A 25620-nucleotide genomic window follows, 5' to 3' on the forward strand; every position below is an offset into this window, starting at 1 on the left:
AGTTTACGAATGATGTGCTTTATTGTAGTCTATGTATGATTACATACTTTATCAATGATAATTACATAATTCTTCTTTTGTATGATGTAAATTTAATGGTTAATATATCAATGATAATTCTATAATTTTTCTTTTGTGTGATGTAAATTTAATGGTTAATATAAGTTCATACAGAGAAAGAATATTCGTATATTAATGAAAAAATAAAGTTAACCCCCATTTCTTATTGGATTCCTAAAAAATAACATTTATAATGATTTTTAATCATTTTTTTAGATCTTTTTATCGCCGAATCCAACCGATTCGGTCGATTTCTAATTCGAACTGTTGGGGCAACGATCCGTTTTTTAAACCAGGTTTAGGCATTGTTCTCTATTGGAAATTATAAGTTCGTAGAACTCGAGAGATCCGAACTCCATGTTTCGAAGCCACGTCTTTCGCATTGTCTGGATTGGAAACTCCAGGTTCTTAGAACTCGAGAAATAGAGCGAAGTTTGCGCAGCTAGCGTTTCTTGAAACCATGGAGAAGTTTGCTGATTCTGTAAGAGCCACCTTTCTCAATCTTACTCAGTAATATTCACAGGAGAGAGAGAGTGTGTGCTTTTTTTGTTGTAAACGAAACCCATGGAGATGGTCTCTGATTCTATAGGGATTGCCTTTTTGTTGTAAACGAAACCCATGGAGATGGTCTCTGATTCTATAGGGACCATCATCGATCATCTCACTCGAAGAGGATGGTGGTTTAGAAACAATGCAGAGATTCGTGAGCTCATCACCAACAAGTTCAATACAGAGGAGAACACTGTGTCTTGGGAAGATATTGAAACAGAGCTATTGAACATGGATTTGAGATTGGTGGGTGCAAAATCACTGCCTGATCCTTCCAATTTTAAAAGACATTCACATCTTCAAGGTCCCAAGATATTACAGGCAAGTTTCCTCTTATTCCCATTTGTTTTCAGCAATTATTCCATTTTTTTTTTCAGCCACACACTTAACCAAGTTAAAACCATTTGCTTGCTTGTTTGTTAATTGATTTTTCATGTGTTTTATCAGTTTGATTATTTATTTATTTATGGAAGCATGGTTGGGTGAGCTTGGATTCAAGGTCAAGATGGTACTAGCTATGCTTTTCGCTCTGATTTCATGGATGCCATTTTATTTATTTATTTTGATAAGTAAATATTGTTCACCAACTGTAATGGCTGCTATTGATCCGTGATCTAACAAGTTGAGTTTTAGAGAAGTATTTGGTGTCGCTTATTAGTAGTTTTATCCTTTAAAGTTTTCGAGAAATGATTTATATATCTGCATTGAAGCAACATTTTTTTTTACCTTCTTAGAACCCCAAAACCTTGACTTGTCTCTGCAAACACGAATATAATGTGAGAAAACATCTGTTTATATGGTAAAATCTGTTATTTCAAATCTGGTTTCTACCTCCCATCAATTTACCAAAAGCAAAAGGAGTTTGTTCTGATATAACTCTGTGAAAAAGTTGTGCAATGGTTACAATATTGATATCCTGGAATTTTATTACCAATAATGTGGGTACTAAAAGTCGAGGTGGATATGATGGTATGACAGTGCGAATCTGGGCAAGGCTCCAAAGATCATGGTTGCTATATGGTGAAGACCAACAGCTAGGAAGGATCTTGGTTGCTACTATGGTGAAGACCAACAGCTAGGTTTACGCTTCACAACTTTACTAGACTTGGAGAGGGAAAGGAGGGGACATTCTGATACATGAACATTGAAACTAATGTCTGGTTTTTTCTATAGCTTTTGCCCCACTCTGAGTTTTCCAGTTGAATTCAGATCCTTTGGATGGAAGTTGATACACAAAAGGCATGCGTTAACTCAAGCCTTTTTTTTTCAACATTTTTGTTTCTTGTAGTAATCGTATTGTGTAAAGAGATGGACAAACCCGTACCAAAATAATTGCAAAAAATCACTCCAATTAGAGGCAGTTCTGGAGGTAACTTAGTCCATTTTAGCGAGTGATGCCTAAGTCAGTCAGGGTTCAATATTTCTGCCAACGAATAGCATTTATTGGTTGGGTACTTGGAAACTTATTTATGGCCAAAGTGGAGAATATGAGGACCCTGGTCTTGTGAGATACCTTTTGGTCACAGATATTGTCTACCAGAACTATGCTCTCAGCATTGTCCACCCTCTCATCTCTCAGGCAACAAAATACTTGAGGGGAATTTAAAGCACTAGGCACTATAAACGCTTTCCTTCTTGTTGCACACCATATCTATAACTGAAGGGTTTGACGCATGTATCTGTTTGAGGAGTTAAGATTGTGTTTTTTTGCCTATAGCTTTTTTTTATTTTCTCTTCTATGGAGAAAATGTTTGATAGCCTACATGTTTGTATGCAGCATCTTTTCTGTTCGTCTATGCATGTTGGGTTGAATTGGTAGATTTTCACTTTTTATTTTGGACAGAACAGAAACTTTCTATGAACATTAATTGTAACTGAAACATTAAGTTTGATGCTTTCCTATCAATTGAAAATAACAAAGCATGCTTTCCTCTACTATTTGATCGGCATTCTTAACACTCAAAGTTTACTCTTAGACTGAAGTAACCCATGGAAATTGCGTAGTTGTTTCACTAGTAGGCAATAAAATTCAGTTTATCGTAATGTGAACTCAGGTGTTGCTAGAATGTGCATTCATATTCTTGAAAATTCAACAGTTATTCATTCAAATTTTTATTTAGATAAATATGTTGGGTGTATACTTTGATCTTTGTATGTATGGAAATGATTGCCCACTAATAACCTTTTATTCATATTTAAACAGGTTAACTTTGTTAAAGATGTCGGTCAAAGCACCATTGAGGCCTCTGCAACAAGTTTGCAACATCATCGACGCCTTTTACGGTTCTGCCTTACTGATGGTTTCTCTGAAGTTATTGCCATAGAGTACACTCCAATATCATTGATCACGAAAGAAATTATTCCTGGCAATAAGGTACAATTCTGAGGTTCTTGAGTGGTGGAAATTTGATGCCATATGTGGTATATGGGGTTTCTTGAAGAGGTTTCTTTACAATAATTCATTATGAATTTGCTTCTAAGCTACTCTTTTAGTGTTAAAAGTATACCATTACACTATTATCATTTATTACAGAAGAAATTATACCTGCACCAAGCTGTATTTCTAAGGTATTATGGATGTTGGATGATGGAGATTTTCTTTCAATCTACATGTTTTGTCAGTTATTTTGGAGGTCTTATCCCACAGTAATTCACTATGAAATTTTCTGTAAGTTCCTCTGTCACTGTTCAGTTATACTCTGTTAAAGAATCTTACACATATACTTGATGTCTGGCATAATGGGGAGTATTTTATTTTGTGTACAATTCTTAGTGTCTAATGTCTTTTGCCAATAAGTGGTTACCCACTATTTTCTTGCCTTTTGTGGGCTGTCCATGCAAAGTCTTCAATATAATTTTTGCTGAGGGAATTTATTGATGAACTTCAAGTCTAACTTAATATTGAAGACAAATGTCGTTCTTCATCCTAACTCTAGATTATACATAATATTGAGCTTGCTAATAGGTGGATTTTTAGACCCAAACATACAGATTTGTTCACCATCAACTTAAGCATGCAATATCATAGTTGAAGATTCCACAGTGTGATTGAAATACCGCAAGTCTACCGTTTAGAAAACGGAAGTATTGATAGGAATACCGGGGGTTCGAATCCCTCTAGCATTGATAAGATGTAAAATGACAGCACGTGTTTCAAAAGTGTATTACCTGATGTACCTGGGGAACTGTTATTGATGTTGCCATGTAGACTAGGTGTTTTAGTCCCTTCTATTTCCCCACCAGTTATGGCATCAATAGAGGAAGCTAATTGTATCACTTGTGAGTCACTTGGGCTTGGTCTAGTTGTCCACATCCAGTTTGCATGAGGTAGGTCAAGAGTTTGAACCTTAGGTTTTTCCCAATAACAAAGCACACACTGAAATACATTTTTATAGTTTCTTAATTCTTATGTCAATTTAGCCCCTCGTCATGGATCAGGTGGGGAACATTAAGTTTATTTGCATATGGAGGCTAAGATTTGACTTCTGTGGTTGTACTCAATCATCTGTTGGGGTGTCAAGAGGCCTTGCTCAAGGTAACAAAACAAGAAAAAGTTTCTCTTGAAGACAACAAAACCAACCTTTAACTTGAATTCACAGCAACATATCGAGTCACATAACTCAAAATTTTATACATATACACGTCCCAACAGATTATTACAATACCTCAACTTGGTTGAACACTAGTTCCACCCATCATATAACATGGAGATTGGCCAAATAAACATTAGCCACTCAATATTACATACCAGATCATCACTTACTCAATATTACATGCTAAATGCAGCCTATAAACCTTAGGCTATTAAATAAAACAAATTACATACACGTGAATACAATAAAATGTCAATCTCCTCGTACGCAAATATCACCAATTGTGCACATGAACTCAAATAATGGGAAGCCCCATGTGGATCAATTTTTACCGATTAAGATCGTAGTTACAACCCATAAGATTGCCCTACTCCGATAGCACGTGATAATGGCCCTACTTGATCTAGTTTTGGGAAGCTAGTCATGCAAGCTAACCTCTCAAATATTTGCCCAAAATTCACAAGAGGGGATAGGGGACTTTGAATTATATAATTCGTGAGAGAGAGACAGAGAGAGACAGAGAGAGAGAGAGAGAGAGACAGAGAGAGACAGAGAGAGAGAGAGGAGAGAGAGAGAAAGAGAGAGAGAGAGAGTGGTGCATGATATCAAGAAGGTGGTAATTTGTAGGATTGGTGATTTCTAATATGGGAGAGAATATTTTGGCATAAATAATACCTTGTAAAATGGCCTTTTTGAATTTTGCAGGAAGCGATACCCAATTGGATATCATGAGTAAGGTGTAAGGGCTAATCATGCAAACATCAAGAGGCATGAAAGAAATAATTAAACAACGCAACAATTGGCTTATTCCTTGTTGTTGTAGATGATTTTACAGCAAGGTTGATGCAAGCATGTTATGGAGGTTGAACCTTTTAATTGCCTTGGAATCACCATTGCACCATTGCATGAAAGATGAAGACCAAGGGAAAGGGGGACGTCTCTCTCTCTCTCTCAGGAAGACTCACTTTAGAACTCACATTGGGCTCAAGAAGACTCACTTTAGAACTCACATTGGGCTCTTGAGGAGAAGATGAAGTGAGTAAGTTTAGGGTTTTATGGGGTTACACGTATCATAGCCTAAGAGATTTAGTGGTTACTTTTTCTAGATTCATTGTGGGCCATTGATTCAAGGGCATTTATGGCTTGTAGAGAGCGTTGATCCTTGCCCCACATCCACTCACAGGCTATCAATGATGAGTGGATGTGATTAACCACCTTTATCCCCACAAGTACAAAAGTTATTTTCCAAGTTTCCCTCCTAATATTATAATTTTTAAAAAATCTAAATCATCTATCAGATTAGCCCATAGTATAAAATGAAATATAAGAAAAATGAGTATGGTAAGGGGCGTGACCCTCTTTCTTGTCTTTCTTTCTCACTCTAATATTCAAACTCAAAGTTTAGCCATTTCTCTTACTAGATGTCATTATCCACGCACTTGATGTCATATCACACACTTGGTGTCATAAGACACACCTATTAGATACACTTGGTGTCATAGATCACACGCTTGATCAATCATATTTCAATACCTTGTGAAACACTTTTAGATTTATATTCTCATTGGATTAAAATCCTCATACTAAGGAAAATAGCAAATCTTACTTGTGAGTTTGGCGACTCACGAGCCAAATCTCTACACATGTTGCTAAAAACTAATGCAAAACACAAATAAGGCATGAACCAAATACCCCATTAAGGCATGTCCACCTGTGTGGATGACATCAGCCACACACAGCTGACATGTCGCCGATGTGTGGCCATGTGAGATGGGGTTGTATGGCCCACTGGCCATTTGGGCCTTACATGTGCATTGTTTTGTCGTCAATCAGAATTTTTCCAAAACAGTTTTGTTTTATAATATTGTTTGGTCTAAAAATTTCCAGAAATTCAAAAAACTCCCCAAAAATAATTTTCAACAATATTTCACTATTCCCCAAATCCCCATTATTATTGGGCTCAATAAAAATATCTAGATGGAAATTAGGATCCTTAAGGAAATTGAACTCGGTGGTTTGGGCACTCCACTTGGCTAGTCCCTGGACCCCAAGTCATTTTCTCGAAATTACCCAACAAGAACCATGACCCAATATTTTTAGCAAGGGTTCATGCTTGGCTTATCAAAGCTAACCCAATAGATGACCATGTCCTAGAATTACAGTGGATTGCAGGTGGGCCCCCAAAGACATGTACTCTCGTAGATGTGGGCGTACTCTTTCCAGCACATGTGCATGTCTCTCTTCAGTGGATCAAACTGTGAGAGAGTGGCTTCCCTTTTGCGACTGTTCATACTTCATACACATGCTAAGAGAAGGCTTGATGTCTAGCATTTGGCTCATACCCTCTCAAAGCCTATCCTTCTCACACAAGGATTCTCTCATTCTAATGCTCAGGAATACTAAAAATACATAAATTCTCTAATCCACACATAAACATACTCATAAAAGACAAAACACTCGTGCCCTTGCTTATATGATCATGTGGTATTCTAATACCAACCCTGACCAGAGATAACTCCTTCAGTTTATTGCCATTTAATCTCATTCCTTGTGATATGGGGTTTATAACTCTATGGTCACCAACTCTGTATCCCAGTTCGCACAGATTCAACAAGTCACATGTTCTTGATCACTCCCATTATGAATAAAAACTACAGAAAATCTTGATGTCAAGGTTTTGAAAGGCCATAACCCCAACATCATCATTGGGAGAATCATTACAATCAATATTTTATGGTGTCTTAGAGGGAGATGATTTATGTTTGAAATTGATATCATTAAACAAATAGGAACATCATCGTTGGGAGAATCATTACAATCAAGATTTTATGTTGTCTTAGAGGGAGATGATTTATGTTTCAAATAGATATCATTGAACAAATAGGTTAGATATGGTATCTAAATGGTGATCAATACCATGGCTTTCAATGGATAACTTGTAGCTTCAATGACTTCCGTATTTATAGTTTCGTTTCTTAAAAATGCCTTAAGGGTGAGTATATAAAGTGAATGGTTGATGGTTTTGTTAGAGATATACTCCATGTATGCACAATCATTCCCTTTTTTGGTTTACTTTTGCATATTGGTCGAGATTCTGAATTAGGCAATCAAACCACACAAGGTGAAGTGATAAATTGCAAGCACACCCAGGTAACTCATTGCCTTTCATTTATAGTGTTGAATCTTGCTTGTAGGTTCGGTTAGAGAATAACACAGCAATACGGAGTGGCATAATATGTTTGGAACCCAAAATGCTAACTATACTTGGGGGCCATGTGCAATCTATTTATGAAGAATGGGAGATGACTCAAAAATATTCAGGATTCTCTCGCTTATCTTTGAGATCTCAAAACAATGGTTTTGGTGGTCCACCTCCATTTGAAAGATTGGAAATTGGGGCATTCCCTCAGAGAACTACTCAGCAACCAAGACTTCACTTAAACCCCTCATGTTAGTACTCTAACTTCTTCAGCGCTTCTGTAAATTATTATGCATCCTGAACTGACTTGAAGTGCTTAGTAATGTGATTTCAATCTAATGTTCCCTATTCCTTTTGTTTCCTTTTTTTCTTGTTCTTTTTTTAATACTAACTTACTTGAATTTTTTTTTTTTTGGCTAGGTTAATTTGAGAAATTTTTTTAAGCACATTAATGATTGCTTAATTACCATATCTGTAGTTCATATATATTTTTATTTGTCTTTTAAAAAATGAACCCATATAATGGTTTCTTATTTTAACTCTTGCCATTATGAGTCATGTATATCACTATAGCACCATTTCTGTATTTGTTTGGCACTTTCATATTTGGCCATCCACCAAAAAACCTTCTTTTTTGTAACAAGAATTTGTTTACAAGGTAGTATGATATACCATCATAATACTTTTCTGTATTGAAAAAGCCTGGAGATATTTAGTTATTTTTTCCTCTATTTTTCTTTTTTGAAAAATCTAATGTAGATATCATTGTTTGGGAAACCATTATCTCATGACTCATAATATATCAGTGTTTTAGAGAACTGACCACCTGCAAATTATGCTGTGGGTACCAATTATACGAGAGGTGAACTGTCAAATCATCACTTCTTAGGTTCTCTCTTAAAAGGCCTTAAATTTATTAGTTGACTGAAGAGGAAATTTAATTAACAAACATGTGCATGAAGAGGTACTCCTTTTAGACCATTACATTATGTTCTAGAAGGCCCAATTTGCACAACTTATCAGTCACTTCCCCAAATAAATGACAAAAGTTTTAAAGTTCTACCAAGAAAAGTTCCCAGAAAATATGTCCCTCTAGAGACATTGTGTTTGAAATCTCAAATTTTATAGTTCTGGTAGAATTTAGTATTTGTTGCATACCATCAGCAGCATATCTGATGTTGACCTCAACCAATGTATAAACACCTATAATTTTCCTCATTTAGATGATATTTTGGTTCTTTATGCTCTTGTACCCATTAAATTTTTAATTCCTTTTGATTTTACAAGAAACTTTCCACCTTACATAAATATTTCCCTTGTTTGTTTCATTTTTTCAAACTTGATTACTTGATTCCTACCTTCATAACACAATTAAAGATATTCTTTCCATTCTTCAATTGTGAATTGTGATCTTCTATTTTATTTGTTATTGTTACAAAATTTTGTTGGAAGTTGTGCATCTGCACCACCAAATTTTAATAGAATTCTCCATCTCTGTCGCATAATTTGCATGTGCTATAATCTTTCAATTTGTGCTTCTAAGTGCGTTTTCTAGAGTCATTTATGTCAACTCAAATGTTGTTTGATCCCCTTTTTACCCTTGTAGAGAGAAAGTTGTGTTCTTTGATACCATGAGTAGATTTTGAATTTGTGGATTATGCGGCCAGTCCACTATATTTATTTTATTGATCAGTTAGTATTGGCATTTTTGCTCTTTTCTGCTCTATTTGTATGACAGTTTTCTGAGTTCCGAGATGAAAACAATTCATCTAATTCTGAAAATTATAATTGAAATACCACCATTTGGACATGATAATCATGTAGGAGGCCTAACATGGTAACTATTTTATCAAGACTTTGCAAAATGATTAAAAGAATCATCCAAATGACGAAAACAAAACTTGCAAAAAGGGATTACTTGGAATGTACTCAACTTACCATCAACAACTTGTGTTATCCAAACTAAGTACCAGGTTATCACGTGGATTCAGCATGTGACTGCACAGCTGTGATGATTGACCAGTGCTTCTAGGTTGGGGCATCATATTATTTGAAGTTCCTCTTACACTCCAGATGAACTTTGACTTGCTCTATCATATCATGGAATTAAAATTTAAAAGGTTTAAGAAGCTTAAAATCTCCTTATTTGCTGGCTTTTAGAAAGAGGGAAATCAAAAAGAGTATTTCGAAGTTAAACAAAATGCTTTTTTTGGGGCCAGCATATATCCAACAGGACCTTGACTGATGAAGATGGGATTGAGAGGATTGAGGTGATTTCTTATCCAAATCCCACTTTTTTCTGTACTTGGGAAGGGAAGAAGAGAGAGAGAGAGAGAGAGAGAGAGAGAGAGAGAGCTTAACAAAATTTGGTCATCCGTGGAGATGGTTCCATCCGACAGGACCCCTTCCTCCTCCCTCCCCCACCACCTCTATCACAACTACGTCCGAAGATCAAGCCTTCCTCCCTTAACTCCCTGTCTTCCCTATAAACTGCCTTCCTTACTCCCCACCCCTCCAACACTCCAACCCTGCCCCGCCTCCTCCACCCCCTCAACGGCATCTTAACTCGTGCGAACTCATTTCTCTGGCTGGACAGTATATCTCAGATTAGAAGAACAAACTGCTCTCTTCCCTAGTCAGCCACTTCCCCAAAAGGGACGATATCATGGCTAATAAGAAATGGATCCAAAACCTCTGGAAGGAGCCAGAACTGGGCTATCACAGTCTTACGAACGACCACATCCGTTTCACCTTCCCCTCGGAAGCCTCTGCCAAAAAAGCTCTCCTACTCGTCCCACCCACCTTCAAAGGAGCCTCGTTATCCCTGGTCTCATGATCCAATCTCTTGGGAGCTTTCAGAAAGCAGGAGGATTTGGTTGAAAGTCTCCAACACCCCCATTCATGCTTTCCATCTTATCACCTTCAAGCTCATTGGCAATCTCTATGGTTTCTTTTTCTCAATCCATTGGGGTTCTTGCGAGTTCCTTCCCTTGGATTCCATTCAATTGTTGATCGAGGTCCTTGACCCTCAATCCATTCCCTCTAAACTTCGGTTCAACATTGAAGGGGATTACTATTGTGTCCACACTTCTTGAGCCATGGCCTCTCCTCATTCTGACCCCATATCCAGCCGATGGGCCGCCCCAACCCTTCTGCGTCCCACCCCTCTTGCATCTTGAGATGGGTGGACCACTATCTCTAGGCGTCGTCGAAGAGACTACACTCACAATAGAAGATCCTATCATTATGTGGGCCAATGTAACCCCCACCAAGAGTGCCCTACCTAATACTATCTGGCTGAGGCTGCAACCACCCACACCACCCATTCCCCCCAGGCTGACGATTGCGTGCCAGCCCCTCAATCTCCCACCCCCCCCCCCCCTCCCCCCTCTCTTTCCTGAAGACCCTATGCCACTTGTCCTCCCCCCAAACAGAATAATCCCCTCTCCCAACCCTCCCTCAGCCACCTGCTCTCTGTTCGCACCCTATCTCTCCAGCCGTCATCTACCCCCACGCTATGCGGGGCACCCAGCCATTACCAACCCTCACTTCCTTGCCACGTAGCATCCATTCCAGCTCAGCACCTTCATCTAATGGCCCAACTTCCTTTTTCTCCACACCCAAGGTCTCTAGCTCGCCGCCTTCTTCAGAAACCCCTCGTAATCTCACCTGCTCCTGACAAACCTACCACCTCTTCCATGTACCCAGCTGGAAACCTCATCCCATTCGCCAGGTTTAGGTGCCCTCCCTCCCCCGCCTGAGTTCCTCTCCCTCTTCGTAGGCAACACCCCTGCTCCCCTTCTTCCCTCCTCATCGGCCAACCTCCCACAAGCGCCAATGCTTTCGGCCCCCTCCTCTTGTCCTCCACCTCCACCCATCTCATCTCCTCCTCCCGCCGCCCTTTCGTCACTCGTCGCCCCACAATCTCTATCCCTTCCCCCTGTCCCCTAGAGATGAACTCCCTCCCCATATCCTTTGCTCGCTCTTAACCCACCCCTTCTTCCCTCGCCCACCTGCCCCCCTCACTCCCTTGGTTTTTCTAACCCTTTACCCTTTTACCCTCCATTTCTCTACCACACTAACCCCCATCTCCCCTTCTTCCCCTGGCCCTTACCCTCTCCCCCCACCCCGCCCACTCCGCCCCCCCCCTCCCCCCCCCCCCCAACAACTCATCACCCTCCGTCTCCTCCCCCACCCCATCGCATCCCTTAACCCTCATTTATTTAACCCACCTTCTTTAGCGGCCATCCTGGTATCCTCATCCCTTCCCTCCTCTTCAGCCCCCAATCTCAACACCACCTCCACCACCTTCCCCAACCCGGTGGCCCCACCTCTAACTTCACCCCCTCCCCCCACTTGCCCTCCCATCCTCAGAGCTGAACACCTCCTCACCACAAAGTGATGTGTCTCTCCTGCCCCAACCCCCGGTCCCCCAGTGCACTAGCTCAACCTCTAGCTCTCTCTTAGGCTCCCCTCCTTTGGTGGATTCGAACTTCGTCAGCAGGATGGATAGAGCACATGGCAACATTCAGGATATTTTAAAGGTATTGGGTTTCAAATTTGATGGCTCACCAGAGGACATAGAAGCATTCCTTAAATCTGATGCTTAAACCAAATTCAAAGTAAGCAACAAGGGTGAAAGAGAGCTCTCCAACTTGCAATTTGGTGTTAACTATGATATTGAGGCTCCTTCCTCTTTCTGTACCCCTTCTCTTTTAGAAGCCTCCTCGGGGCTTAAAACCCCTCGACACTCCTCTAGATGCGTCCCCGCCTCTCAAACCTCCCCATGAAGCTTCTAACATGGAATATCAGGGGATTGGGAGAGCCCCTCAAATGCATATCTGCTCATGTTTGCTATACAAAGCACTCCCCCACCATTCTCACTCTTTAAAAAACTAAACAACCTCTTCCCACTCTTGGACAAGTCCAATAGGTCTGGGGTCGTAGACCCTGCCAATGGGTGGCCCTAGCAACCTCCAATGCCTTGAGAGGCATATGGGTCATTGAGGACCCTACGACCCACACCCTAATGACCTCCCTCATTGCCTCCTACACCATGACTATCACCCTCACTAGAATTTCCGATGGGCTCCTGTGGAATTTACTGCCGTCTACGACCCCAATTCTGACTCTTCCAAAGGTCTTCTCTGGGATGAGCTTAAAAATGCTGCCTTCCTTCACCCTACCCGATGGTGCATCAGCAGGGATTTCAATGTTACTTGGTGGTCATTTGAAAGGAACTTGAACTCAAGAATTACCCAATCCATTTTTGATTTCTCAGACTTCATCTCTAGACACGAACTCATCAATATTCCCTTCCTTGGAGCCACCTTCACCTGGTTGGACCACTCATCCACTCCCTCCCTCTCCAAATTGGACCATTATCTGATCAGTCGCGATTGGGACTCGTCCTTTCTTGGCAGTTGCTCCCTTGCCCTACCCAAACCTACTTCAGACCAGAAGCCCATTCTCCTTAACACCCAACCGGCTTGGGGAGGGCCTAGACCATAATTACCGGGATCTCCTACTTTGGTAGGCGATCCCATCTAGGATCTCAATTTTGTCGCTCCTAGAACGGATCTCTTAGAGATCTCGATTTTTAAATTTTGGGATCTTGAACCTCACTCATACAGATCCCGATTCCTACTGTTAGGAATCTCAATCCAAACTTAAAGAACAAGACAACAACCAAACTGATGATTTTCTTTGTTTATAGCCAACTAGCAACAAAATTATTACTTGCTTGCTATCAATAATAAGATCCCTAACATTAGCGTTGCACGGATGGCGTTCCCAACCGTAGGGGTCTTCTATCTCTTGCTCCCGATCATGATCCCGATATCGTTCCTGCTCTCGATCCCAACAACTATGGCCTAGATCCTTCTGGTTTGAAATGGCTTGGCTCAAAGAACCTGGCCTACCTTCTTTGATAGTCTAGTGGTGGTCCTCTCTCTCTAACCGAGTGCACAGGTGGGCCTGCTATCGACTCCAGAGGAAATTTCAGCTTCTTTGGGGCCTCCTAAGATCTTGGAATAGGTAGGTTTCCAAAAACTTCAATGCTCATAAAGATTCCCTCCTCTTAGCCATTAACCGTTGGGACCAGATTGAAGAGTCTCGACCCTGTAATTTGGACAAAGTCCAACTCAGAACGCAGCTCAAGATGGATTACCAGAATACCTTAAAAAATGAAGATATACGGGGCCCAACGATCGAGGGTTAAATGGCTTAAATGTGATGATCTCAATTTGGCCCTCTTCCAAACGGCCAATTGTAGAAGAAGAGACAATACATCACCCAGTTAGTAGTTGAGGGTGTCGTCCTGGACCAAGCCCCTTAGGTGGAAGAAGCCATCATTGACTTCATTTCACAACTGGTCAAGTCACCTACCAAACCTACCCTACTATGGCTGATCTCTCTTCCTAGTCCATTCCCCCATATAGAGCCCTTTGGTTGGGACGTCCCTTTTGTGAAAATGAGATCCTCCAAGCCATCTTTGACCTAGGCCAAGACCGAGCCCTGGCCCCTGATGGCTTCCCCATAGCCCTCTTCCAAAACTTTTGGGAATCCCTTCGCCCTGACATTCTCTCCTTCTTTCAAGAGTTCCACGAGAGAGGGGTTATCAACAAAAGTATGAATACCACCTTCATCACGCTCATACCCAAAGTGGAAGGGGCCGAAGAACTCAAGGACTTCAGACCCATAAGTCTAATGAACAGTTCTCACAAGATTTTGGCTAAGACCTTGGCCTCTAGACTCAAGGAGGTGTTAGGGTGGGTGATATCTCGCTACCAATGAGCATTTGTGAAATACCGCCAAATTTTAAATAGGATCCTCGTTTTGCATGAGTGTATTCACTCAAGGATCAAATCCAATGTTCTGGGACTCCTTATTAAGTTGGACTGGGAAAAAGCCTACAGCCATGTCGACTGGGCGGTCTTAAACGAAGCCCTCGTCCACATGGGCTTCGGCAATCGGTGGTGTAAATGGATTCGATGTTGTATCTCCAACCCCTTCTTTTCCATACTCATCAATGGAAACCCTACGGGATTCTTTCCTTCCTTTAGAGGTCTCCGACAAGGGGATCCTCTCTCCCCATTCCTCTTTGCCATTGTGGCTAAGGTCTTCAGTAGGTCGGTAGCTAGGATGTACAATCACGGTCTTTTAGAATGATTTAAAATTACCAATGGAGGCCCCGTGATCGCTCACCTGCAATATGTTGATGACACCCTCCTCTTTTGTGGGCCATCCGAGCAGCAGATCGATGCACTCCTTTTTCTCAAATGTTTCAAGCTGGCTATGGGCTATCGGATCAATATGGCCAAAAATAAAATGATTGGCATTGGCATGGAGCCATAGGCAACACATGACCTTGCCAATAGGTGGGGCTATGTAGTGGACTCTCTCCCATCCACCTACTTGGGCCTCCCCCTGTGCTACGGCAAGCCCAAACACAGGCAATGGGCGTTCATATCATTGACAAATTTGACAGGAAGTTGGCCACCTGGAAAGGGAGATTTCTATCCCCTGCAAGTAGAGTTACTCTCATAAGGCCACGCTTTTGAACGTCCCCATTTTCCGAATGTCCCTCTTCCACATGCTTGCAGTTGTTTCTTCATGCCTGGAACAGCTATGCGCAACTTTCTGTGATCCGAAGAGGGTGAATCCAGGAAGTATCACCTCATTTACTGGACCACGGTGTGCAGGCCGAAATCCCAAGGTGGCCTGGGCATTCACGCCCTTAAAAAGAACAATCTGGCCTTGTTGGGCAAATGGTGGTTGCGTCTAGCTACTCAGGAGGGACACCTGTGGCAAATTGTACTTCGCCATAAATATCGCCTTCACCATCCTCCTTGGTTACCACTCAACACAACCTACAATTCATGCTCAGGAGCATGGGGATCAATCTTTCATTGTTTAGACCTATTCAGAGCTAACATTCACTTCCATGCAGGGGCGGGCAACAGAATTAACTTCTTCTCTGATCTTTGGATTGGCCACAGTTCCCTGAGAGATCGATTTCCCAATCTCTTCCACCTGGCCAGAGATAGTAACCCCTCAGTGGAGGATCTATTCCAAATGGTATGCTCTTCTTGCTCTTGGAATCCAAATTTCAAAAGACACGTCTGTAACAGAGTGGTCGAATCCTTCCTTCAACTGTCAGCCCTTCTCCACTCTGTCTATCTTCCCCCCCATGGTGAGGACCGGGTTATCTGGTCCCTAACTGCGGATGGTCATGGTTTCGCCCTTTGACCGCAAACTCCACTCCATCCCGACCTCCACCTCATCCCTTTCCAATCTTGCTAAAGCTTGGCTTTCCTTCATCCCTCCTAAAATCCAAGTTTCCAATTGGATTGCCCTTTCTGAGAGGGTCTTGACGGTAGATCAATTGTAAAGAAGGGGTCTGATCATTGCCAATCAATGCGTAATCTGTACGGCTGATGATGAAACCAATTCACACCTTTTCATCCACTGCAGCTTAGCCAGCAAATTTTGCAAGGACCTACTCTTACTGTTTAACTGGTCTTGCGTCACCCCCAGCTCAGTTCCACGCTTGTTTGAATACTCAAAATTTCTCCCTTGGGCCAAACCTGGCATTTTACTTTGGAAGGCTTCTGTTGCGGCTACCCTACGAGCCATTTGGATCAAGTGCAACAACCGCATTTTCCTAGGCTGCATCTCTCTACTCCATATCCTTAGGGACAACATTAAATCCATGGTTATCTTTTGGGCCCTGAATCACAGTTGTTTCAAGCACCTCTTAGCCTCGGACTTCCATCTTAACTGGCTGTCACTTCTCTCTCGTAGGCCTAACGCTATTCCTCGAGCATCTCTTTGGCGACCTCTTGAAATGGGCAAAACTAATCTTAATTTTGACGGTGGCTTGCTTGGCAACCTGGGAGCAACTGATATTGGGGGCATCTTCAGAAACCACCATGGCCTCTCCCTCCTTTCCTTTGCCAAACCTATTGGCCCAGCAGATTCCACCACGGCGGAAGCTCTTGCTCTATTGGAAGGTCTCAAACACTTCAATCCTCATTGGAGTACTGAACTGGTTGTGGAAGGAGACTCCAAAAATGTCATCCTCTAGGCCCCGAGGGAGGCCACCCCCCCCTCCCCTTGGAGACTTGCTCACGTGTTTGACGAGATCTTTGACATTTGCAGGCATATTCCCGTTTCTTGGACTCAGAACCTGACAGGAGGCAAACCATGCAGCACACGCTCTTGCTAGAGAAGGAGCAGCTATGGCAGAAGCTAAAAGACCTTGGGGTTGTGGGTTTTTGGGGATTTTTGGCCTTTTATTTTGTTTCTTTCTTGGATGTATACCCCTCTCTCGGTGGTTTTTGTATGGAGCTCCCCACCTGTGGGCAGCCTATTTTGTGACTTCTTGTACAACCTTACTTAATGCAATAATAAACAGTTTCAAAAAAGGGTGTGGTTTATATAAGGTTGCAACCTTAAACAATCAAATTAAGGCGCACCTCCAACTTTTATCATAAATATAATTTTGGTATAAAAAATTCTTAGGATGGCTTAATAATCTATTTTCATCTCTAATTATAGAATCTTAAACTCCAAAAATGGTTCAAATCAAGTAGTATATAAACACTTGAAAATCTTGAAAATGGACGATCCAGATAATGTGTTGTAAGATATGCTATTTTTAGGTTTGGAAATCTTTTTTCTTTTCATATTCCTTCACCTTTTATGATAGATTTTTTAGGTGCACCTTAATTCTACATTTTAAGGTTGCAAACTTATATATACTTTTTCCTTAAAAAAAACAAAAAAAAACAAAGTGCTTGTTTTCTAAAACCAGTATTTCTTTTCTTCATGAGCATTATGTTCTCAATTTTTTTGTTGATTGTGGTCTGATGCTTAGAATTCCAAATAAATGAAATCTACTTTAACCATATGCTTTTAAATTGCATCAATTGATTACTATGCCACATTTTTTTGTTTTCTGTTCCTTTGCTGCATGTACAGGATCCATATCACTTTGATAAGGTATTCTAGAACACATGGCATCCATAATATATAATGGTTAATAGTTTGTAAATCAAGTTCTTTTCTCAGAAGTTTGCTTAAATAGGTATCTTGACCATTGCCATTTATCGAAAATTCTCTCTTGACAGCCTCAAAACAGACAGACCAAAACACCATGAAGCTGGGTGGATGTTTTCAGGAGGAAAAAACAGGTGGGACTCAGGGTTCGCAGTCTATTTCAAGAGGCCATGAAAACTATGATTCAAGGAGCAGCAGCAGGAATGATGAAAAACTAGTTTCAACCTCAGAAATAGATGAAGACAAACCAATTAGCTCAGATTCCAGGGCAAAAGAAAGTATGTTCAATCTTATAAGAGGCTTCAATTAGGGGAAATATTCCACAGTGCTATCAGCTACACTTCACTTCAGCTGAAATGGTTGAAGTCTTCAGCTTCAGGCCCTAAGCCAAACCAAAACGAATCATTTCACCTTTAACTTGAATATATCAGTGAAAGTTTCAAAAGTACTTAGAATTTAATCATACGAATTTTTGAAAAAAACTACCTCCGTAATGTTCCACATCTTACAAGATAGAAATTTTATAGCAGAAATTTAAGAAAGTGCTTAGTTTTGCATTTTTTTTTGAATTTTTTCGTTTTTTATAATTTTACGATGCACCTGAAGATGCCTCCAAATTTTCCGGTGAGCTCAAGGGCTTCCCATTTCAGGCTACAACGAAGAGTTATTTTAAGTAAATCTGATGACATTGTCATTTCCATATTCCCGTGCTGTATTGAAAAATAGTGCCCATTGTCATGGCATCAGCTGACATGGTATACAGTAATGGAAAAGGAGTGAAGCCACTACTGGGGTCATGTTGGCATTTATTCTCCTATGTTATCACTGTTCATCATACGTCAGATGGTCATGACTCTAACAGGCTACCATCTTCCACAGTCCACTGGGCTATAAATTCTACAATGATTTTTTCTCATTTATGTGATTCTTTGTGATATATGGCTTAGCTAATTATGTTTAAATCAGTTGCTGAAGCTGTTCCAGTTCAAAATCAAGCAGCTGCGCAAAAACTTCTACAGAGAATGAATCAGCCAACCAACCAACATTCAAAATTTGGAAGCGGAGGTGGACCAAAGCATAGAGGGAAAGGCAGGCAAGAAGAGCCTACAGTCTTCACACTGGAAGAATGGGAGAGAGGGAAAGGGGCTTCCAAGGCACTATCTAAGTCTGGTCATCAAGATATCAGCCATGATGAGGAACTTGCTAGGCAGCTGCAGAACCAATTAGATTTAGAAGATTACAATGTCAGTATCTCTTTGCCCCCCCCACAAAAGAGACACACACACACTTGCCCACCCACATGTATGTATGCAGCAGCGATTGGATGGACAATGCTGATATTTGATGCTTGGTTCACATGATTTTAATTTCGGTTGTCCATGCAACACAAAGATGAAAAAAAAAAAAGAAAGAAAAAGAAAAAGAGAAATTTGAGATCCAATGCTTTGCTTCTTCTTATGGGTATTTGTGTAGATTGCACAAGTAGCATATGTACTTATGTTTGGTGCTGGGTTCACTTATACCCAATAAAGGTCTCATATCCCTTTAGCCCATTCTCCCAGATTTTAAAAATAAAGTGCAAGCACCATTGTCCCAAGATTTGCTCTCTTCCCTTCTTTTTTATGATTAAGATTTTGTATCAGTTAAGTTGTTACATCTGGATACCGTCTAACTTCATCAAAGAGCGAGGGGAAAATATTGGATTTATTCAACTTTAGTCCATTCGCTATCTTGGAAGTAGAGCATTTAGCAGCAATATTTCGGATATTCATTTCTTTTCTAGTGACATCTATCAAGAAACTATATTGCTAATATTGGTTACCAGTGGTCATTTTTCACATAGGAAGTTTTCAATTTATCTATGATAGTTTATCTGTTTTGTCATTTCAAGTAAATATTTTCCTTTGTTGTAGTGCTTAATGCATCAATAACCATTGTCTAACTGTTGTTTCTATATGATCAGGTGAATTTGGGTTCCGGAGATGCTGCAGAAAAAATACGCATGAGTATGTTCAATTTTGGGAGAGGAGAAGAGACAATAGACTTTGGACAGGGAGATTATAGAGGAAGGGGAAGGGGAAGGGGCAGGGGAAGGGGAAGGGGAAGGGGAAGGGGAAGGGGAAGCGGAAGAGGAAAGAGGGGGTTTTGATACATCATATTTCTCCTTTCAATATTTATCTTGTACCAGAGCACTGTAGCTATTGTAAACAGGTACACTTTGAATGTTTAATGTAGGGTTTTTAACATTGTTTTAATCAAACAAAAATTCTGAATTGCCATGTCTACTGTATTTTCAAGGTGTCGATTTAGAAATGAAGAAAAGGAAAGTGTATTATGGTCAATGTGTGTACTGTGTGTGTCGTGTGCTAATACTAAAACTGTATAGAGTACCTTAATGAGACACCATCATTGAGGCAGAGATTGGAGATGACTTATGCTATGTGGTATACACATTATGGAGCTTTTATTTTACAATCACAAATGAAAATACATATTAGGTGAGGCCAAGTTGATCAAGGCCCTAGTTGCTTGGGGGGTGCCATGAAAGAGACATAAGAATGAAATATTCCTTGAGGGGTGCAAGAGGGTCAAGACCAATGTTGTTGGAGGCAGGTTGGGTTCCAAAGTAGGATCGGTTTGGGGAATGCCAAAACGTCATACGGTGGATGCTCTCTGAGGTTAGAATCGATGTCCGTACATTCAACAAGTTAAGGAGCTTGATCCTAGAGTACCTCTGAGAGAGATCCCATCTCATTGGGATCGAGGTTTTGACTTGACGAATCTAAGCTCAACTATGCATAAAAAGAGATCAATTTATAGTATATGATACAATTGGGATCAAGCCAATGCCTGCTCTATCTATAATCATACACCCTAGCTTATTGCCAATGCTATAATTATAATACTCCAATTTCTTATTGTAATATAGTTCAACAGTATCATAAATTGGCTTACTATGATTTTTTTGAAGTTTTCTGATACATACTACGATATGATATGCATCACAATTTAATATATCTAAAGAAATAAATTTATAATACTAAGTAGAGGCGCAATAGTTCGATTAATAGTATAGCTCCCCTCTTCTTGGAGGGATCCTACAAGCATGTACACTGAGATCCCCATTTTATAGGGAGCGAGATCTATATAAACTAGCTCCTTCTGAGATCTCTTAGAGGAACCGCGGGATCGAGCTCCTAAGGTGGCCGTGGGATCGAGTTCCTAAAGTGGGACTGGGGCCTTACCCCCAAGGTTCTCGCAACTATGTCTAGACAAATAGGGGGATTTAGGTTAAAGACCCCCAAGATTACAAAGTCCCTAAAGCATTCTCGAAGTCTCAAGTAGGTTAAAGACCTAGATGATCACAACGTATGCCATTCCCACATTCTCAAGCGAAGGACACATCTTCCATAACATAAGGTAAAATATGCATATTGTATGTACAGTTTTAAGTACTTAAGTCGGCCATCCACTGTCTCCGTTCATCAACACAGTGGATATGAGCTATTTTCGCCGCATATTGTACTTGTGGATCACCATGGACACTATTATAGGGACGTTTATGGCTGTTGTCACTTGTATGTGAAGCATTTCTCCTTACCTTTCCTTGGAGTTCTAGGAATTTGAGCCGTAGTTTGGAACTTAGCAAAAGACACTGATTTAAAAGTATTTAAATGTTGCAGGGATGGCCATAAGTGAAAGACCAAGAAAGGAAAGAAAGAATACATTTGAATAATAATCATAATTTTAAACCTTTTTTAAGAGATGAATCTTGCAGCTTTTTAGAAACTGACCTAGTTAAATCATATTAGAAAACAGTCATCTTTAACTCTTGAAAGCAATTAATTATATAAAGGAAACACTTGAAGGTAATGATCTTTTTATTTTTAGTGACAATAATTGTAGGAAACTGGAACGACTCAGAAAGGCAGCGGAAACACAAAAGTAAAGGATTGGATAGAAACTACTACATACTTTTTCGGATCCTCCCGTGTGGCTTATGCAATCTTTTTCAGTTGTCCTCCGTGTGAAAAGAAAGTACATATTGTCTACTAGGTTAATATGAAAGGTGCATATTATAATCAGTGTATATGAGAATGGTAAATATCATATCCTATATTTTTATGGTAAGTCTGGGTATAGTATTGGTGTTTGTGATTTATTTCTATTCTTGTCGTCTGTATTTGTCTATGTAAGGCAAACTTGTATATTCATATTTATTAATGGACATTGAGTCTCTTCAAAGAAACCTGAGACTCTTCACATGGTATCAGAGCAAGGTCCATTCTTCGTCCCTGAAGTATTGTTGCCGATTTTCAAGACGAGTCTTATCAGAGCTAGGTTAATTAGAAAGGTGAATCTTCAGCAATATGCGAGTCTTGATCTTAAGGCTTTTGCAGAAAATCGCTACAATTGATCGGCGGGACATCTTTCACATTCCAACTGCTTATCGGTGGCATCTGTCGCATCCTGGCTGCTGATCGGTTGCTGTATATTCCGGTGGTTAAGATCATTCTTCGCAACTTTATCGTCACATATTTCTTGCTGCCTGCTGAGCCCTTGCAACCTTCTGTTTTGTACACCATTGCTGCCTGCTGAGCGCTTGCAGCCTTCTGTTTTGTACACCATTTCTCTGTTGTATATTCTTTGCACCCCCTGTTGACTTCTTCCTTTGCTGTTGTATATTCTTTAGTGACTAAAACAAAAACAAAACAACGAGGGCGCAAAGAATGCTCCCAACCTCGTTACATCGGCTGCCCTCTTTCTATACATATAGGATACAAAGTGCTTGAACTGTGGCTTGGGACTCTTTGGTGGGCGGTTACGTTTGAATCGCAGTGTGCCCTGTTCCCATCATTAGTATCAAAGACCGTCCATTTGAGTCAATGGCTGCCCACTGTAACTTGATCTCTTCTTCCTCTCAAAGCAATAGCCGATCTCTCCGAAAGCTCGGATCATTTGGTCTTGCAACTCTTGCTGTCACCTCCCTCTCTCTCTCGAGAATTTATTGTGAACTGTTGTTTTGGAAAGTCCTACATCTAAAGCTTCGATCAGTACCATCTCGAAGCCGCTCGTAGGGATTTGATTCTCCTATTGATTGGTGGCTTTGTGCTTGCCTTTGTGAGCTCAACCGACAGTTGTCATTGCTTTGTGATTATGTCATTTCTGATACCTACAGTCGGATCTGAACCCGCCTCTAAATCCACCTATGAAAAATAGCATCTAAAAACGGCCGATCTGCCCCATCCAAAAAACCGCCCCTTTGCATGTTTTTGTTTCTGAATATTGATCTCACGGTTTAGATCTATCTGAAAGCTCACCCAGCCACTGATGTGAAACTGTCATTGACCTCTGAAACCCGACCTGAAAACACCCATCTGAACAATGGTTTAAAAAATGGATCGGTGACCCGGATCGGGCTTCCAAAAAACCGATCCGGATCGGCGAATCGGCGATCCGAATCGAGAATCGGGTGAATCGGTCAGAATAAAGCTTAAAAAAAATTCGAAAAAATTATTAAAATTCATTATAAATATTGTTTTTTAGGAATTCAATAAGAAATGAGGGTACTCTATTAAGAATTTTCATGTTTTTGAATGAATATGCGAATATTGATATGTTCTTTCCCTGCATGAACCGCCATTCAGCATTTAATTTACATCACACAAAAGGATAAACATATAATTATCATGGAATAAGTATATCAACATACATGGACTACAATAAAGCATAAAATTAGTAACATATGATCTAAAAATAAAATGATAGACGACGTTATTGTTCTTCTTGGTCACGCTGGTGCCATTGATTGAATTCGTTTAACAATTCATTGATTCGATCTAAAAACGAATCATCGATATTAGCAGGCGTCTGACTATTCTCAAATCCTTGAGTGTTAGTGTTTTGTTGTGTTCCCAATTTAAAATCCCCGAAGATTGTCCATCCTTCATGCTCACCTGTATTGTTGTGCTCATCCCTACACTGTTACTGTTGGGACTCGATATGTGAATAATATAGCTGGGATAAGGTGGCCTCAGAATCATCATCTTTCTCATTTTCTCTTTGAATAATATGGATTAAAAAAAATAATAACAAATTTTCAAAAAAATCGATCATGGATTAAAAAAAAAAATCACAAATTTTCAAAAAATTCAATCATGGATTACATAAAATTCGATCATGGATTACATAAAATTCGATCATGGATTACATAAAATTCAATCATGGATTACAAAAAAAAACGAACAAAAAAAACAAACAAAAAAAAACAAAAAATTCAATCGTGGATTACAAAAAAAGAAAAAAATAGTTCGATCATGGATTACAAAAAATTCAATCATGAATTACAAAAAACTCTATCATGGGTTACAAAAAAAGCAAAAAACAAAAAATTCAATCATGGATTACAAAAAAAAAAACAAACATTTCGATCATGGATTACAAAAAAAAAACAAACATTTCGATCATGTATTACAAAACATTCGATCATGGATAACAAAAAATTCTATCATGGGTTACAAAAAAAAAAAAAAAAAAACAAAAAATTCGATCATGGATTGCAAGAAAAAAAAACAAACATTTCGATCATGGATTACAAAAAATTCGATCATGGATTACAAAAAATTCTATCATGGGTTACAAAAAAACAAAAAATTCGATCATGGATTACAAAAAAACAAAAACAATTCGATCTTGGACTACAAAAAAATCGATCAAGTATTACAAAAAAATCTATCATGGATTACAATTACAAAAAAAAAAAAAAAGATTCCGTACAGGACTCGCCGATTCACTGTTCGGACTCGCCGATTCCGTACAGTGAATCGGCGAGTCACTGTACAAAATCGTCCGGTTCTCTCTAGAACCGGACGATTTCTGATTTTTTAGCCGATACGGTCCACTTTTTGCGATTTTCGAGTTGAACGGGGCGAGTCCGGTTCGACTCGGCGTTTTTTAAAACACTGCATCTGAAAGTTCATCCAAAAACAAAAGAAACAAAAATGTATTGTTTCTGATATTATCTTCCCTCTATCTTTTTTTTTTCTATAGGATCGATTTTGTTGCTCTGTTAATCGATCATGTTTGCCTGTCTGCGACCTATTGAATCCGTTTTGGAATGCACCAAGTGCTATTGGTTGTTTCAAGTGCCATTATGTTTTCTCAGCTATCGCAATTGTTTTTCTATCTATAGAGAAGATCTGAAGTTTTTGTTTTTTTGTTTGCTCAAGCATGCTCTATTCGAGTCTTCTATTTTGTGAGGCTTGTTGATCTACCGTTGTTTGAGCTTGCCCTGTTTAGATGTTCGTCTATGCTTGTTGATCAAACAATCTGAGTATGCACCTAAAGGACTACTCATTTTCGCAACTTAGTATTCAAACTCTAGTTGCTCTCTCTCATAATATTTTGAATTTGAGGGGGAGTGTGAAAGGAAAGTAGATATTGTCTACCAGGTCAGTATGGAAGGTGCATATTATAATCAGTGTATATGATAATGGTAAATACCATATCCTGTATTTTATGGTAAGTCTGGATATAGTATAGGTGTTTGCGATTTATTTTTATTCTTGTCATATGTATTTGTTTATATAAAGCAAACTTGTATATTCATATTGATTAATGGACACTGAGTCTCTTTAGATAAACCTGAGAGTATTCACACTCTGTACGTGTCTCCTCCAATTTGAAAGTTTAATATTGCAAGCTTAGGCCCACTCTCAATTACTAGAACTGATAGTACTATATACACCGTTCAAATCTTGTGTTTGATTCTTAGGTATGTAGACCTTGATCAAACTACATCTTCATCTGTTTTACTACCTTTAGTTGTTCATACAAGCACAAAGAGGCACAAAAACACATAATTTAGTCGCTTATTTGTAGTTCCCTTCCTTTGTTCTCTTTATAAATCTGATTTCTTAAAATCTTCCTCTTTTCTCAAAACCACTTTTAAAATCTTCTTGGTTGAGTTAAGATAGTAGGGAAGCCGACTTTGTCGTCGATTCGAGAGGAATAAGGTCTTAGGACCCGATTATCCCTTGGAACGTAATTGGACGGGACCCATACTCTACCAATTTATTGATTTGTTTGCATCTGAAATCAAGGTGGAGGCGTAGTCCCCTACTCGTAATTTCGAGTATAAATAGTTTCAAAGAGATG

General features: G+C 39.8%; 1 protein-coding gene across 3 annotated transcripts; it reads left to right on the plus strand.

Moving 5' to 3' along the window:
• Nucleotides 1-379: 379 nt before the first annotated feature.
• LOC18431744 (tudor domain protein (DUF1767)) lies at nucleotides 380-22350 on the plus strand. Of its 3 annotated transcripts, none has more exons than XR_002280535.2 (7): nucleotides 380-930; nucleotides 2813-2983; nucleotides 7397-7652; nucleotides 17535-17741; nucleotides 18430-18707; nucleotides 19427-19674; nucleotides 21738-22350. XR_002280535.2 is itself a non-coding variant. In XM_006841817.4 (6 exons), exons 1-6 carry the CDS (start codon nucleotides 679-681, stop codon nucleotides 19610-19612), a joined length of 1350 nt encoding a protein of 449 aa, XP_006841880.1. In that variant the 5' UTR covers nucleotides 380-678; the 3' UTR covers nucleotides 19613-19805. The 3 variants fall into 3 exon arrangements, 1 of the variants encoding a protein (XP_006841880.1); XR_016055343.1 differs by having other exon boundaries at nucleotides 21864-22350; XM_006841817.4 differs by lacking the exon at nucleotides 21738-22350 and having other exon boundaries at nucleotides 19427-19805.
• Nucleotides 22351-25620: the final 3270 nt, after the last annotated feature.

This window comes from Amborella trichopoda, chromosome 5 (genome assembly GCF_054954075.1).
Source record: "Amborella trichopoda isolate Santa Cruz 75 chromosome 5, AtrichopodaSantaCruz75HAP2 v2.0, whole genome shotgun sequence".
Classification (NCBI taxonomy): domain Eukaryota; kingdom Viridiplantae; phylum Streptophyta; class Magnoliopsida; order Amborellales; family Amborellaceae; genus Amborella; species Amborella trichopoda.

Coding starts and splice junctions, on each gene's coding strand:
- LOC18431744 (XM_006841817.4), top strand. CDS start 679: ATGGAGATGGTCTCTGATTCTATAGGGACCATCATCGATCATCTCACT. Junction 2,984..7,396: donor AAATTATTCCTGGCAATAAG/GTACAATTCTGA, acceptor TCTTGCTTGTAG/GTTCGGTTAGAGAATAACAC. Junction 7,653..17,534: donor ACTTCACTTAAACCCCTCAT/GTTAGTACTCTA, acceptor CTCTCTTGACAG/CCTCAAAACAGACAGACCAA.